At 45.9% G+C, this 17427-nt stretch overlaps 1 protein-coding gene across 2 annotated transcripts in view; it reads right to left on the reverse strand.

The window, feature by feature from the left end:
* The window catches only part of PCSK1 (proprotein convertase subtilisin/kexin type 1), a 29273-nt gene extending 23727 nt beyond the window's left edge, over nucleotides 1-5546 (reverse strand). Inside the window, exons 1-3 of one of the 2 annotated variants that reach the window (XM_087761370.1) lie at nucleotides 5367-5546; nucleotides 3698-3802; nucleotides 142-252 (exon numbers count right to left, since the gene is read on the reverse strand). In XM_087761370.1, coding sequence (XP_087617496.1) covers nucleotides 142-252; nucleotides 3698-3802; nucleotides 5367-5546 — 396 coding nt within the window. Of the gene's footprint in view, nucleotides 1-141; nucleotides 253-1599; nucleotides 1787-3697; nucleotides 3803-5366 lie in introns of those variants that run through there. The other variant, XM_087761371.1, reaches the window with a different exon arrangement.
* Between the last annotated feature and the right edge of the window lie 11881 nt (nucleotides 5547-17427).

Consider the following 17427-nt stretch of genomic DNA (forward strand, 5'->3'; position numbering starts at 1 on the left):
ATAAGTTAAATTCTTAAAGATAACCATTTGACTCTTCATTTACTCCCTTCAGTGCAAGCGCTCTGATACGAGTGAAATAATACAGCTGATAGTACAACTGAAATTCACCATCCCCAGTTCTAGAATGAAACAAATTCTTACCAGATACCACTGCTGATTCCACATAGGATCATTGAAAAGATTTTCTGCTGAGTCTCTCACAGTGGCACGCTTAGTTCGCTTTTTTTCATATTGTTGCTCTGCCCATGACACCTACAATTATTTGTATAAATATGACAAGTAAGCCTCTATAGGTTAGAACTTTCTTAACCTAGAGGGTAAGGGGTTTTCTCACACAGCAAAATTTTGATGTCTAAAGCAAAATGAGCAATGTTTGATGCAGAGAGGAGGATTATTTATATTGTAGTACAGTGTACTTTGGGGAAGAGGATTTGGTGAAATCACGATACTATAGAAGCAATTCATAAAAAATCATTAAGCCCAAGTTAACAGCAGAATTCCTGTGAGTGCCACACAATGCAGGCTTCTATATCAAACGCGTAGTATGGTTAGAAGGTTATCTAAGCAGTGGTGGTTACCGAAACAAGCAAAACTACAACCTGCTTCTTCCTCCTACCTACATTTTAATACCTATCTATTTCTATTGGGAGTTAAAAGAAAACGAGAAAGATTATCTCTGGCTTTAGTCTAGCAATAATAATGATGCTGTTACTCATAGCCCAGCTGGACCTTCAAGTCTCCTTCCCAGTGGTGTTTTGAGGTGTGATCCATTAGTAAGCTATGAACATTGGACTAACCTCATCATCGCCATAATTCCACTTAAGGCAACTGAAAGCCAAAATGCTTCAATGTGTTTTGCTAAAGCATCGATAGAATGAGTTGCATAGCATTTGTGCACAGACAGAGAGGTCTCCAAGTCACTAGGGTGCATTTTAAAAGTGTATCCCACTTCGTTTCCTTGAATGCATTACTAAACCCAGTTCAAATCAAATCCTGACTCCGATACCTTTCTTTGTGCTGTGTGCTCCTTTTGGAAATGGGAATAAAATGTTATTCATTGCTAGTACATGGACGGTCACTCTGACACAGATCAAGTTGGTGCTTTTCATCCCAATTTCCATACGAGCAAAGCAAATTCAAGTTCAGCAGATTGCCAAGATGCTGCTATAAGCCTCAAGTGGAGGACGCCTTGGATCTAACCTTTTGCTTTAAACATCTGAATAGATTTCATTATTTTTGTCTACTGTGATCCAATGGTTTTATAGTCCTTAAATCTATCCCCATGTATGAAACAATAATAAGAGTGACTCAGACATTATAATGATAAAAAAGTCCTGATTTGATTAAAATACGATTTTCTCGTGACAGCCTAATGGAAGTTCACTACAAAAACATAAACCCTCAAAAACGGTAGCTACATCACACATGTTTACTGAAAGTTCTCTAATACTATTCCCTTTGCTATATATTTAGTGCTAAATCCCCTAAAAACAGTAGTTAGTCACAGAAGATGAATATACCCATGCAAGCATAAGTATTTTAAACTGCCCTATTGATATCCAGGGCCATACACACTTCCGCACAGGTTAGAGCAATTACCTTTATTTCTCTTCCCTGCCCACAGCAAAGCTTGGCCTCTTCATCACCCAACAGTAATTAACAACTGACAACTTCCATGCTTGTTTGATGTGGACAACTGCACTGAGGGAAATGAGCTGAAACTACCAAGCACAGAAGTCAGACAAACAAGCCAAATGTTTGTCACTCAGCAGCTGGGTGAGGTTCCAACCATCCATCTACAGCAAAAGCTGAAGGCCCTGTGCCAAATCTCCAGTCGCTGACATATAAAGCAGTGAAAATAATCTTGATTCAGGTCTCTTGCAAGAAAGTAGATTTGGAAACTGGTGCAAATACTGGAAGAAGTTAGGGAACCAGATAATTATATCCTTTCAATATATTCACAGCCTTTATCTGTTTTCCAACAAACGCTGGGACATCTATAGGAAGCAGATCAATACTCAGATTAGAGCCAAGTTTTACCCCAGCTTTCACACTTAACGTACCATAAAATTCATGAAGGCACTATACAAACAAAAGCAGGATTCCCTTCTCTCCCCCTTTTTAAAGATTGAATTTAAATCTTTTTAAATAGGCTGTTGCTGAACAAGAGTAGCTCGTTGGAGCAAAGGTCCGTGTATAACTACACAGCATTACATGATTGCTTTGTGTTTATATACTTACATAATGACATAATTACATCTCATTCATTCACATAGTTAATTTGCATACTAGATGGTAAATAAAAGGGAAATTAGAGTAAATTTAGCAAATCACCTGCAGCTCTTTCAAGCTCTGTTTTTGGATCTAAGTATGTAAGTCTGCAATAATGTTTGGCAGTAATGTGTGTAACACAATTGCTTCCATTCTGCTTACAACATTAGAATTTAGTATATTAAACACAGTCATGCTGCCCTGTGTAAGAGATGCATTGAATGTACTAAGTCCAAAAAAGGGAGGAACTGCAATCAAAACTCTGTTCCTGAACATTGTACTATGGCGGCATTGAACATTTGATCATTGCTATGGGTATAAATTAAAACACTAATTTACACTAAAGCTGTGGGTTTGAACATCCCCAGTTTAGAATTATTTCAGCTAGAAGACTTTAACTGTTAAATCAATGTTTGCAAGGAGATAAGACGGGAGTGTACACTTTTGAAACAGAACAGGCAAAACAAACACCCTGTCTCACTCCCTCCTTTAATTCTTCTAGCTACGGATAGAATATTTCGTCCTAGATGACATTCACATCTAAAACCCCCAGATAACCAATTATTTGTTCTCAAGTGATTTGTCCTTATATGATAAATTGCTGGTTTTCACAACTGAGTTACTTCATGTTTTGCACTGCTCATATTTTTACAATGATTGCTGCAATAATGCTGATTTGAAATTCAAATTTCATTGTTCTGAAACTTGCCAGAAATCGTTTTTAAGAGGGGCTGAGAGCATTCTGGTCTGTTCCTTAAATTTGCCACCCACCTCATTTTCTCAGTATGTTTACAGACACGCTTCTCTCTTAAAGTCAAATAAATGGGGAGTCTGCCTCACCAGTGGATCATACCTTACAGCCCTGGCTCTCCAGTGTGGCTGTTCTTGGATTGCAGTCAGACCCCAGTGTACCAACAAGACTGCAAGTCTAGAATGTGTGATGGATCCTTTGAGAAGGGGTTTTAGCTTGTCATAGAAAAAGCGAATCCAGCAAAACCTCAGCCCTTTTCCTCTATTTTTTTTTTTTTTAATATTCAGTCACTTTAAATCAACCCTAATTCCCATGGTAATTGCACAGACATGGCCTGATTAAACTTACTGCATCTATGGATTTTTACTTTGACTCGAGCCCTGTGGTTCCTCATCCATATTTTTATCAGCAACACATCATCTGAAATTCCAAGCCTCTGCAATGCTGCATATCTTAAATCTTAATTTGGAAAGCACTTGCAAAAAATATGGTAAGAGAGGGTCAGATTCTGCCTGTTAATGACAGAATAATAAAGTATTATTCAGCACGAGTACGGATGGCTGCATATATTAGACTTGCAAAACGAGGAAAGCCTGCCTGTGACCTCATTACAAAGCTAGCAATAAGGAGACAGAATAAACAGGGGGCATGAAAAGGAATAAATGTAACACTCACCCGCTCATCATCAGAAAGTCTTTTAGTGATATGAATGGCACTTCTTCGAGACCGCCTTGGATGGCTTTTACGTCTGAATAGGTAGTGATTTTTGAGTGATCCAATCTATAAGACAGAGGCATACTTTAACTATCGAGAGATATTTTCTCACTGGAAACGAATATCAACAGTCACAACCTGACCGAATTCATTCTGCTTAAAAGAGGAAAGAAAAGAGCAAGAAACTAGCCTTTAGAGATATTAAACTAAAAAATACTCTTCAAGGAAGAGCTGCTTATCACAGCCTGTGTGCTGCTAGAAGAAATTGGGGGAATAATTCCATTTAAGTTAGTGAAGTAGCCGTCATTACTACTACAGTACTCAGTAATGTAGTACCTGTAGTAGTGACCAGTATACTCACAGTCCCATTTCGAAGGACAGGTTTTACGTACAGTCACACGCCAGTTTTACCTGCTCTTCCTGGGGTTCAGCTGAACAGGTGTAAAAAGCTTCGTGTGGCCTCAGAAACCTCCCTGTGGGGTTTGTTTGTACAGGCACCTACTGAACGGGTGTTCTCACTTGTGCAGTAGCTGCTCACCCGGGGAGCTGGGTGCACCCTGCCGGCTTTGAACATCCCTTGTCCCTACGGAGGGGCTGTTTGAAATCAGTGGGGGGCAAATCCACTGACTCCAAGGGCAGAAAGACCAAGCCCACAGAGGTGGGCTCACACCGAGGTTTCAGAGTCCGAAGAACGCCCGGGCAGGAGGCCGGGAAGGGGCTGAGGAGAGGGAACCTCCCTCCCGCTGCCGGCCAGCTCCCGGCGGGGGTCTGCACGCCACGGCGCGGGTGGGAAGCGGCTCTGCGGGGTCCCCAGCGCTGCCAGAGGCGCTGCCTGGCACAGGACCCTCGCCTGGAGGTGGGACGAGGCTGTTACCTAAAGGCGGTTACTCATCCCTGACAACGCTGACGTCACGGCATCCCAAAAAAGCGCCAGGAGGGACGGCTGGAGAGGAGCCCCGCGATGGCGATGGAGCCTCCGAGGGGGGGAGCGGGATGGCGGGGGGGCCAGGTCGGGGGCGGCGCGGGGCCGAAGCCAGCGCTGCCCGCGCCCGCCTCCTGCCCGGAGCCCTCGGGGAGAGCCGGGGCGCCCTGCTCATCCCTGCCCGGTCTCCGGAGGGAGCACATGGGTGCCTGCCCGACACTGCCTGGTCCACTCGGGGACAGCGGGACTGCCTGCCCGGTCCCCTCAGGGAGAGGCGAGCCGTCCTGCCCGACCCTGCCCGGTCCCCTCAGGGAGAGTGGGGTTGCCCTGCCCGACCCTGCCCGGTCGCATCACGCAGAGGCGAGCCGTCCTGCCCGACCCTGCCCGGTCCCCTCAGGGAGAGGCGAGCCGTCCTGCCCGACCCTGCCCGGTCCCTTCAGGGAGGGCGGGGGTGCCCTGCCCGACCCTGCCCCGTCCCCTCAGGGAAGAGCCGTCCACGGCCGGGCGCCGCGGTAGCGGGGCTCCCCGCCAGGTGCGGAGCCGGGGCCGGGGGGAGCGGCGGGAGGAGAAGGCGCTTCAAACTCCCCGGAGCCCCGCGAGCGGCAGCCGGGCACAAGTTTCGGGACAGCCCTGAGGAGGGAAGGAGGGAGGGAGGGAAGGCGGGAGGGACAGGAGCCCCGGCGGGGCAGCTCCCCCGCCCGGCCGTACCTGCCCCACGAGGTCGTAGTCCAGCTCCTCCGCGATGGCTCTGGCGGCGTCGAGGCCCGCCGGGATCTCCGCCGCCCACTCGTTGAGGAACTGCCGCTCGGCGCTGCCGCCGCCGGCCAGGCAGCAGGCGGCCAGCAGCGCCAGGGCCGCGCACCGGCCGGCCCAGCGGCGCCCGTCCATGGCCGCGGGGCGGAGGGAGCGGCGGCCGGCGGGGAGGCGGGCGGGCGGGCGGCGGGCTGCGGCGGGGCGCCGCGTTGCTAGGCGAGCGCGGCGGAGCGGGCGGCGGCGGCCCGGCGCGGGTCCCTGCCTGCCTGCCGGCGCGGCGCGGCTGCCCGGGGCTGCGCGGCGCCCAGACCCTCCGGAGCCGGAATGGAAATGAGTGTTTACACGTCAAAACGACGACAGCCATCCTGACGTCAAGTGTACCTGGCCCCCGAGCCGGGGGGGGGGTAATTCCCCGGGGGGGCGGGCGGCGTGCGCGGCAGCCAGCGGGAGGGAGGCGGGGGTGAAGCCGCCCGGCCCCGGGCGGCGGGGGCGGCCGTTCCCCGCGGCGGCAGCTCGGCGGGCTCCTGGTCCCCCCGGGACGGGGGTGGCGGTGGAGGGGGCGCGGGGGGGGGGGGTCCGGTCCCGGCGGGGGGGAGGTGGCGGGGGGGCGGCTCCCGCAGGGCTGCGGTGGCTTTGTGCTGTTGGGCGATCCTCGCCGTTATCGCGGATCATCGCCGATTCACCCCGGGGCGAAGGTGAGGCAGGAGCGCGGCGCTGGCCGTCTCCTCCCGCCCGACCCCTCCGCGGGTGGGTCTCTCCCCCCAGCCCCGTCGGGAGGAGCAGCCCTCGCCTCTCGGCCGCGGTGCTAGGGGAGAGCTGGGCGAATGAAACATTTTTTTTTCAATTAAGCTAATAACCCGGGACCTACTGAGCTTGATTAATGCACATCATCCCCTGATACTTCAGGCACACCATAGGTATGCGGCATTAATTGGCACTGCTACCCGGTCTGATTATATAACAAATATCTTTATCCCGAAGTGCAGTTACTCATTTTAAGATAATTTTAAATTCTCTCTTTTTTTTTTTTTTTTTTTTAATCACATCCAGTGGTCTGCACATTGCACTTTCTCAGCAAATACTGCAGTTTGTTAAGTACTCGTTTGTTTCCATATTTTCATTTTGCATCTGCATTTCCCCAGCGCCTTCTGTTTATTTAGCTTTCCTACTACCATTTCATTGTCTTTCCTTGCATGTCAGAAAACGCCTCTAAAAATTACCTAATGTTCCCTAAATGCTCTTGCTTCTGCCTCTGAAATTGAACCTTTTAGCAGCTTCATTTTATAGTTAACTATATTTCACTGCTTGATTCTTCCAACTTTTAAACTGAAGATTTTAATAAGTGGCTTCTAGGTATCAGAGCTGTGATTTAATACTGCTTTCCTTCTTCTGTTTATTACAGAGTGACAGATACGCCTGCCCTACTCTTCTCTGGCTTCTAAAATAGGAAGATAATAGAAAACATAAATACAAAACAATGAGGAGTGGAAAATATTGTAAAAGGCCAGCGTTTTAGTGTCTGAAATCTCAGCCCTGAACATCATTGTGCCAGGATGCGTATGGTTCTGAGAGCCTTCCAAAGACCCGTGTGTTCCTGTAGGGATGAGGGAATTGTAACCACTGCCATTGAAATACCAGCCATGACGTGTACAGAAGCCCAAAATAACAGGAATCTGAATGGATCAAGGGAGGGGAAAAAGGATGAGTATGTAATAAGTATACCAGAAACGCCAATAGAATATCAATAAATATCAATGTAGAATAGAATACCAATAAAATGACACTACAGCACCATCCTGGTGTTCACCCATACTCACTTTCTGCACCATGGTGTAAGGACAGGACAGGGTAGGGTTTGTCAAAGTCAAGCTAGTGACTAGGACATGTGTTTTCTGTTAATTTTAATTTATTGTATCCGCTGCATGATTTTCTCAGTGTTCACTGCCAAAAATGTCTTTTTTTCACTTTCCTGGACAGATGCCTTAAAGATCCCTCTGTTCCATTTTTAGCAATGTTTCTGAGGCTTTCTTTAAATGCAGTTGTCTCGCCAAGCAATTGCTGGGTCCACGTGGGGTTTTCCTGTGTCAGTTTTACCACTACTGTTCTACTCAAAACACAAAGGGCTTTTTACCTCTCATTTCTCATCACTGAAACTGCAACTTGGCTTGAATTTTACATTTGGTATTAAGCAACCGTGCAGAAACATTATCTGCATACAGAAATGAGATGAGAGCCATATGTATGTATAATGACAATTTATATTCCCAAGTCTTAAGTAGCGGTTAGAACATCTATATCCCTGAGACTGTTTTGAAAATCTCAGTACTCTTTTCTAAATGATTAATTCATTCATATGTGTTTATTTATTGGGATATTCTTCTATGCAGGACTTTAGTTAGATGGGCTGTGTACAGAGTCCCGAGCTGTGCTAGAGAATGAGCTATGTGCTACACAAACTTGGTTATCCTATCCATTAATGAAGGATGCTGCCCAACCGACCACATTCCCATCTAAAAATAGCACAATAAAAAGGAACAGCTTGCTCAGCAGCATCAGGTGGAGTCGAATATAATTGTTTCATGCTCCATAAGCGATTTAGGTTTGTTGTTTATCAGTGAAAGATTTATTTAGCCCATAGTGCGCACAATGGTATTCTGCCTGAGTGTAAAATCAGAAACAAACACAAGACCAATTGTAAAAATATTATTTCTAGTGTATAGCTTCAGTTTAACATGGTATTCAAGATAAATGTGCTTCTAGGGGATCTACGTTCTGATAAGGACCTCTTTGCATCTGATGGAGAATTGTTAGTAAAGCAGCTCTTGGGGTTTTTTCAGCGTGTGGTAGCTGAGTGGGAATCATTACATTTCCCAGGCTGAGGTGTCTTCTTGTAGACCAAGTGCAAAATGTTTCCTTGCACATAGGTAGGATGTCCATCAATACGGTGTGTAATACTGAGTATGAAATTCTAACCCTCAAAGGATTGTAGCCACTGGTTGCAGGAGAGCCATGAATGAAACCCCTCAGTCCTGCTTTTGACCTAACAAAGATATAAATCAGCAGTAATTTCTAAAATATTTTTTATTAAGAAAAGTACATTGCAGTGGCGTAAATGAACTAAAAATCAGAACCCATGGGGCAGGAGTCTTTTCTCAAATCTTGTATTGCTTCAGCAAGTATAAATGCGTTATCTTCACCTGTTTATGTTCTGGATGTCTCCCCTGTTGCACGCTTTGCTGACAGGGGTACATTGAAGAACTTTGTGTTAATGTTCGCTAACTTGCTCTGGGATATCTGGATGAAAATTATATTGGAAATGTCCTTACACACCCTATGTGAAAACTTACCCCCATTATAGCCAAAGGCAATGTTCCCACTCTCTCATGCCTTGGAGTTTTTTCTTCCCCGTTGTCAAAAAGCATGTAAAGGTTTCAGGCCATAGCTGTGTTTTTGTACCTGCATTTCTGATCCTGCAAAAAGATGTCCATGAAAAAGGGAGATGGGCTGGTTTTGAAAAGCCAAGCACTTACACACAACACCCTGTTTCCTTGCTCATTAGTAAGGCTAACACATTTAAACCTAGCAATTCTTATTCAAGGCTCAAGTCCATATTTTTGAGCCCAGCTCTCTGTTTAATTGCTGTGGCATCGCTCCGGACACCTCATCGGGAGGAGCAGCAGGGGCTGAGGCTGGCGTGGGAATTGCTCTCCACAGCTGGTACCATGTGGCCTCACCATGTCCACACTGGCCACAAACCCATCCTGTCAGTCAGAACCATGCCGTCAGGCAAAATCTGCCATGCGGGGGAAGCCTGGGGAGTTCAAAAGCTTCACTGCCTCTGAATGGCAGCCAGTATCCTGAGAAATATATTGATTACAAGGTAGAAAGCACAGACATGAAACCCTGCAACTCATGAAGTGAGAAAGCTGTCACTGAAATGAAGGCACCCCAGGAAGCTATAAAGAGACAAAGTCGCATTCCTTCATCTTTGTGCACCTTGTAGAAGAGGAGCAATTGTCTTTCTTACTGAGGCAAATAAAGAAAGAGCACAGATAAGCAGGAATAGAGCATAAGGAAAACCAAAGGCAGGTAAAAGAATTAAGTTTATCTTCAGAAAAAAAAAAAGTTTCAGGGAATTGCTGTCATTTTATCTTCTTATTATTTTGAAAGAATATTCCTGATGAAGAAGGGTATTATGTAATGACATTTCATTTTGCATCAGTCACAAGGTAAAAGCCAGAGAGCAACTTCATGAAGTTGATGCATTTGATTTTGCAAAATGAAACTAAGCATTTTTTGTCTACCCACAGAGCTTTCTTTCAACATATAAACTTAATTAGGTTAAAATATAGGTCGTCCTTCATGGGTAAACGATAAACCATCACTGTGGGAAGCCAGAAGAGGCATGTTTACGAAGCAGGAGGAACACGTCCTGAACGTGTTACTGTGTCCCTGCGCTCTGCTGCTGAATTGACAGAGAAAAGTGAGACCAGGCCTCGGTGCTAGGGATCTCCCACCGCCACAGGCAGCCAAAGCAGAGACCCGACCACAGCAAGCCTTGCTCTGAAGAAAATAGTGATGCAGAGACAGAGATGCTTGTTTGGGGGAAGAGATCAATGCACGGGGATCGAAGATCAATCCAGTCCTAGTCTAAGTGTTTTGGCTACTGCCTGTCACCAGTGTTCACAATTTGAGGTGGCTCTCTTGCTGTTCTGCCGGCCGAGCGTGCACGGAGCAGCTCCCGGGCCAGGCTCGCTGCCAGTTTTGCAGAATACCTCAGACTTTCACCCTGACTGCTGAGGAACTGCTCTGTGCTGTCATCCGTGAGGAACAACACCTTCTTCCTTCTTTTATTTCTCCTCCAAGTGCATTCACCTAGAAAAACAATGCGTTGCAGAAAACCTGTTATAAAAAGTGACCGCTGATATTTCTGCCTGCATCTCATTATAAAATCTGCCTGTTACTAACACTGCAAGATCGGTAGATCTTACACAGCTGTTGGGAGATAAATGCTTTCGCAAGATAAAACTTAAGGCTGTAAAGTATAAAACCAACCAGTTACACAGGTGTTGAAATGATTTTACTGATTCTATTTGAAAGGTCCAACTTGAGAATGTTAACACCATTCGAAAAGGAATTTGTGTTGTGTGTAGCTTTAATTTGCTAAGTCGGAGCACCGCATTTTAAAATGAGAGTTGCTGGAAACGCAGTTTGATGGGTAAAGTGGATGTGGTAGCTGCTGTAGTTTAATTATTTAAATACTAAAAAGGGCTGTGCTGCTTATATTTAATTTGGCTGGGGACCAAAGAACACTCTTGAAACCCACTCTTTTTCAGTAACACTATTTCTTTTTCTGCAGGAGCCAACACTACAAAGTAATTGAAAGATAGTATAAAAGAAGCCATATGTGTAGGCAATCACACAGAATATGGGAAACACCTGTTTTTCCATCAATTACTGCCTGCAAACTAGTGGGGCATGTTTATTTTGGGGGCATTACATTTGCTTGGGTAATAGCGCATAACACATTTTCAGTTTTACGGCAGATGAACACTGAGAACAGCTAATCATATCTGTATAAATGAAACACAAACATGCCCTCCCAGCCATACGTGCGGCTAAACGGGGGCCTAATGACACCCCGCATTACCCGCTGCGCGCTCTCAGGCGAGCAGGAAGCAGTTGGTGAACAACCGTCCATTTGTAGCAACCGGGCTGATTCTGTTTGCTCTGCAGCTCAAACTAATTCAAGCAAAAAGCCTGGAAAATGCATAGGCAGGACTGTAGGAGAGGCAGAAAACCCCAGAAAAACAGCAATAATGTCATCATTTGGAAGAGACAAAGTCCCCCCTAAAGTATTTTACTGCTGGCAATAGAAAGAGGCACAGTTGCCAGTTCATATCCTGTTTATTCGTAATCCAGGTAACAGAGGTGATCAAAGAAAGGAAATATTTTAGGGGAACATTTTATCAACTTCAGCTGCATAGATATAAACCCCAACATTTTTAAATTCTACATCTTTGGGTTACACTTTTAATAATATTTTACTTACGGTAAAGGACTTCATTGTCCTCACTTGTGAGCTCTTCAATAAATCCCTAAGCGAGGACCAATACATTCATAAATTGTTGACATATTTTAATTACAGCATAAATAACATCGATGAAAACACTGCTGAGAATTCAAAATTACTATTTTCGTTACATGTTTAATTTAAAGGGGGAGGTTCTGTAGAAGTCTTTTTAGAAGACTAAGTACATTGATTAATTATTTTTAAATGGCTCTTATACAGTGTTCTTCCTCTCCATGTTCCATTTCAAGTGTGACGAAAAAGAGAAAAGACCGGAAAGAACAGAGAGCACGAATACATGAGAGGAGAGTAAAAATACATGGGTAAACAGATTAAACCCCACTCAGAGCTATATGAAAAGCTATAAAAAAAATTGTCTATTCCCTCTCTCTTTCTTATTTTTTGGAACTTTAAGTAACAAAAGTGGCAATAAATGATGATTTTAGGTCAAAATTTCAGGAAAGTTTTCTTGTGTAAGGAAAAAGGGTAGTGTCACTGAAGAAAACTGTGAGAAACTACATTACAAGTGCTTCCTACCAAAGTCAGTGCTGGGCCCATAACATACACATGTAAAGGAAAAGAATATAGAACAGAATAGAATCATAGGATCATTTAGGTTGGAAAAGACCTTTAAGATCATCGAGTCCAACCGTTAACCTAACACTACCAAGTCCACCACTAAACAATGTCCCTAAGCACCACGTCTACCCGTCTTTTAAACACCTCCAGGGATGGGGACTCAACCACTTCCCTGGGCAGCCTGTGCCAGTGCCTGACTGCCCTTTCTGTGGCAAGTAATGGCTGGCATTAGGTGGTCAGCCTGTTGCAGAGAGGAGAGCAGTGCCTGTCATGTACCAAGTTCCTTTTGGTGGTTACCCCCAGCGCAGGTGAACACAGGGTGAGTGGAAGTGTGTGGCTTTCGCCTCCATCTTCGCAGTGCATTTCTTTGTGTTGCACCTGACCGGGTGGGATGGTACCCAACCGCCCTTCTGAGGCCACGTCAGTGCCCGAGGTCACCTTGCCAGGAGATGCACCTACCCTCTGTAAAATTTGCCTGAAATCAGGCTGATGTGTTCAAACAGGGGAAAATTCCTCTCATCCTTGTTTCAGCTTAAAACACTTAACTTTGGCTTGCATTAGGTCAATGAAGAATAAATTTAAGTCTAACTGTTCTTAAACTGAAATTAAAATGTCCCCATGTTGGTTTGACCAATACATCCAAAGCAGCATCAGGCTGTGGATAGGCAAGACTTCTGCCTGTGTTTTGTTCCTCCTCGGGGCAGTACTTCAGGTGTTTGTGCTATGCATCCTGCACGGCTGAGTGACACTCAGCCACACGTTGTGCTTTTGGATGCTTTTGAGGGCTACCTGTGTACTTTCACCTAATAACTCAAGTGCTGATTTATATCAAATGATGAAAATGCAGCTTGAAAGGTGCAAGTGTTTGAGCTACTGGAGCACCACTGACAGTTGGAAAAGAGTTTTTAAATATTCTTTGAGCTAAGGTTTAGCTATGCTAAAGCAATGGCATTTCAAAGGAAATCACTCACCCCTGACCAAAGCTGCTGTTTAAATACAGAACCAGCCCTTCTGTGCGTGCATGTCATGCATGTTACTGGAAGCATTTTTACCAGTGCTAAGCAGTGTGGCAGCCAAAGCGAACACAATTTTTAGGGATAGCACATGCATTTTAGAAAATGCTTTAAAGATGCAGTAGTAAAATCAGAGGATTTCCACAGCAGATTCACATAGGCGTACACCCCCTCCGTCTAACACTGTCCAATAACGGGTCCGTCTGCCTACCTCTGTGCTGCATGGGACTGCACTGTGTGCTCATGAGAGACTTTTCCAGATCCCAGAAGGGAACACTGAGTAACATGTTTCTTTTATCTCATATACATCCTCAGCCCACTAAAGATGCCTGGATCTTGCTCTGCTAGGTTCTGCATCTGTTGTACTCATTAATTCTTTCTCCAGAGGATTTTTAGTGGGGTTTTCAAAAACCTTCTGCACTTCAGGAAATATAATTCCAAAATAACAAAACGAAGATGTCACCCTAAATAAAAAGAGTATTAAGTATTAAGGGTACAAGGTTATTAAAAAGCTTCAGATGTATGGTGGGTTGACCTTGGCTGGCTGCCAGACACCCACCCAGCTGCTCTGTCACTCATCCTGCTCAACAGGGTGGGGGGAAGAAATAAGCTGCCATAGTTCATGGGTCAAGATAAGAACAGGGAGATCACTTACCAATTACTGTCATGGTCAAAACAGATATGACTTGGGGACAATTAATTTAATTTAATTTAATTTAATTAATTCAATTTAATTGGCAATAATTTATTGCTGATTGAAAATAGAGTAGGATGGTGAGAAGATAAGAACCTTCCCCCTGCATGGGCTTAAACCCAAGACCCTGTGACTGAATGTCCCATGCCATACCAGCTGAGCTGCCCTGCATTGCTGACCTCAGGGAGACCCAGACCTCTTACCACTCTGCTGGGGCTTGGCCGGTGCCTATCGTGCTTCCATTCAGCACCATCAGAGGAGCATGGTTGAGGCAGGGACCCAGACCACCTCTGAGGATGCCATGGACGAAATAGAGACCCAACCCCCAACTACAGTCATCGCCCCAGTAGTCACAAAGAAGCACTGGACATGGAGGTGGATGGATCCATACCATCCATTAGTACAGAAGCAGTGAGCCCTTCTGAGCAGCTGTCTTCCCCCTCAGTTTGTGTTTGTGGCCTTCCAGCTTAGAGGTGGCTTCACCATCTCATTTCCTCATGTCCTCACCCTGCTCAGCAGGAAGAACCAGAGGATGGCACCTGGGGGCACCTGGGTCTCCCTTTCCCTCTAGTTAGAAGGAAGAAGGGTCTGATCAGGAATTTGAGATAAAGAGAGCAGTTGGGAGAGGCAGTGGACAAAACTTGGACTGGACATCACCAGAGAGTGGAATAATTGTGGGGAATTTTTTGTTGTTGAAATGTTGCTGTGAGGAGTCAGGTGGTGGAGTTTTCTTGTGTGTGTAAATTCTTCACCTTTGTCGGGGTTGTGATGATGTTACTTTGATTTTGATATGGGGAATGTTTTGGTGTGGGGAGAGGCACCCATGCAGGAGCTGGTTCTCAGTCAGGAACTGTAGCCTGTGGAGAGGACCCACGCTGGCACAGCTTTATCCTGAAGAACTGCAGCCCAGGGAGGGGACCCACACTGGAGCAGGAGAAAAGTGTGAGGAGGAAGGAGTGTCAGAGGGCATGTTATGAACTGACCACAACCCCCATTCCTCATCTCCCTGCACCACTTGGATGGGGGGAGATAGCGGAGTGAGGAATGAAGGAGTGAATTTGAGCCAAGGATGAAGGGGGGAGGTGTTTTTAGCTTTTATCTTTGTTTCTAACAATTCTCCATTTCTAGTTGGCAATGTTAAATTAATTTTCTCTGTCATGTCCATTTTGCCTGTGATGGTAAACGGTAAGTGATATCCCTGTCTTTATATCAACCCACAAACTTTTTCATCTCATTTCTCCCCTACCCCGTTGAGGAAGGGGAGCGAGAGAGCAGCTGGGTTGGTGTCTGGCAGTCAACTGAAGTCAACCCACCACAGTTCTTTTTGGTCACAGTACTGGGTCTGGCTGAGATGGAGGTCGCTTTCCTCATAGCAGCCTGTATGATTCTGTGCTTCATGTTTGTGGCTAAACAAGTGTTGGTAACACACCGGCGTTTTGGCTATTGCTGATCAGTGCTCACACGGTGTCGAGGCTTTCTCTCTCTCTTCCACCTTGCCCCAAAGCAAGGAGGCTGGGCAGGGGACAAGGAGATTGGGAGGGGACAAGGAGATATTCCAACTGACTAAAGGGATATCCCATGCCATACGACGTCATGCTCAGCAATAAAAGCTCAGGAAAAGGAAGAGGAAGGGGGGACGTTAGTGATTATGGCATTTGCCTTCACAAGTAGCCATTAACTGAGCTGAGGCTCTGCTTCCTAGGAAGCAGTTGGACATCTGCTTGCCGATGGGATGTAGTGAATGAATTCTTTATTTTGCTTTGCTTACATGTGCAGCTTTTGCTTTCCTTATTAAACTCCCGTATCCCAACCCACAAGTCTTTTTGCCTTCCTTTGATTTTTTTCTCCCCATCCCCCAGGAAAGGGGAGTGAGTGAAAAGCTCGCTCACCAAAGTGAAAGGTGGATGTTTCACTGCTGGCCAGGGTCAGCCCACTACAATATGCCGTTAACATATATAAATGACCACAAAGGTATTGTACATGTTGAGATTTAGGACTTTTAACATTTGCAGTTAAAGACAGGGGAGCCAAGAAGAGATGCAAGACTCCTTCCCCCACCTTTACTGTCTCAGCATGCTGGCATATGAGAGAGCTGATCCCTGCAAGCAATGCAGAACCAGTAGTCATCCAAGGAGCAATGAGCTGGGCTGGTGGGGCCCAAGGGACATGCTGCATTCTTTAAACAGGCAGGAAAGCTACCCCTAGGCATACACATTGGGATTACTGAATTGAGTATGTAACCTGAGCCCAGCTCTGTGACTTTTTTTTTATATTAAATGCCATAAGATGACTGCAGTTATCTGAAGAACTGTCTCCTTTGTAATTTATAAAAATACCAGCTTCAAATGTCACTGGATGATTTATTCTCATCCTGTATTTGGGGGAAGCCACAAAAGATGGAGAAGGGTGTATGTCTTAAAAGCAATCTTCCCTAAATCACCTTTCTCATGCCAAACAATCACAGAAATTTCTTGCTCCTGCATACAAAAGGCATGTTGTGATTTCCCTAGCTACCGCTGCTGGGTCCAGGGAAGAGCAATCTTCCAGCCTCTCCTCTAATAAAAGACAATTCAGGCAGAGCATGGTGCCATAGGATGGGGGAGACAGGAGAGAGAACCATGTGGGGCAAATGAGCTGATCGTGTAAGCAAAGCAAATTAAGCCCCCAACAAGCTAAACTTAATTCCAGTGACAGCTGAAAACATTAAGCATCTTCCAGGATGGTAGTGTCTAGCCACAGGCAAAAATGTGCTTTCTGGGGAATACACTCAATCGAGTATCATTAGAAAGGAGAGATAAAAGGTTAGCAAAATCAAAGCAAATGCATTTGAAACTTTTTACCATCCAGAGAGAGCTTGACAGGCTGGAGAGGTGGGCCTGTGCAAACCTCATGAAATTCAACAAAGTGCAAGGTCCTGCACATGGGTTGGGGCAATCCCAAGCACAAATACAGGCTGGGCGGAGAATTGATTGAGAGCAGCTCTGAGGGGAAAGACTTGGGGGTGTTGGTTGATGAGAAGCTCAACATGACCTGGCAATGTGCGCTCACAGCCCAGAAAGTCAACTGTATCCTGGGCTGCATCAAAAGAAGCGGGACCAGCAGGTCAAGGGAGGTGATTCTCCCCCTCTACTCCACTATCGTGAGACCCCAGCTGGAGGACTGTGTCCAGCTCTGGGGCCCCCAACATAAGGACATGGGCCTGTTGGAGCGAGCCCAGAGGAAGGCCACAAAGATGACCAGAGGGCTGTAGCACCTCTCCTATGAGGACAGGCTGAGAGCTGGGGTTGTTCAGCCTGAAGAGAAGGCTCCAGGGAGACCTTATAGCAGCCTTCCAGTACCTGAAGGAGGCCTGCAAGAAAGCTAGAGAGGGACTTTTCACCAGGGCACATAGTGATAGGACAAGGGAGGATGGCTTTAAACTGAAAAAGGGTACATTTAGATTAGATATAAGGAAGAAATTCTTTACTATGAGGGTGGTGAGGCACTGGAACAGGTTGCCCAGAGAAGCTGTGGATGCCCCATCCCTGGAAATGTTGAAGGCCAGGTTGGATGGAGCTTTGAGCAACCTGGTCTAGTGGAAGGTGTCCCTGCCCATGGCAGCGGGGTTGGAATCAGATGATCTTTAAGGTCCATTCTAACCCAAACCATTCTGTGATTCCA

The sequence above is a fragment of the Nipponia nippon genome, unplaced genomic scaffold (assembly GCF_047370975.1).
Source record: "Nipponia nippon isolate SJK-2023a ecotype South Korea unplaced genomic scaffold, ASM4737097v1 scaffold_24, whole genome shotgun sequence".
Lineage (NCBI taxonomy): Eukaryota > Metazoa > Chordata > Aves > Pelecaniformes > Threskiornithidae > Nipponia > Nipponia nippon.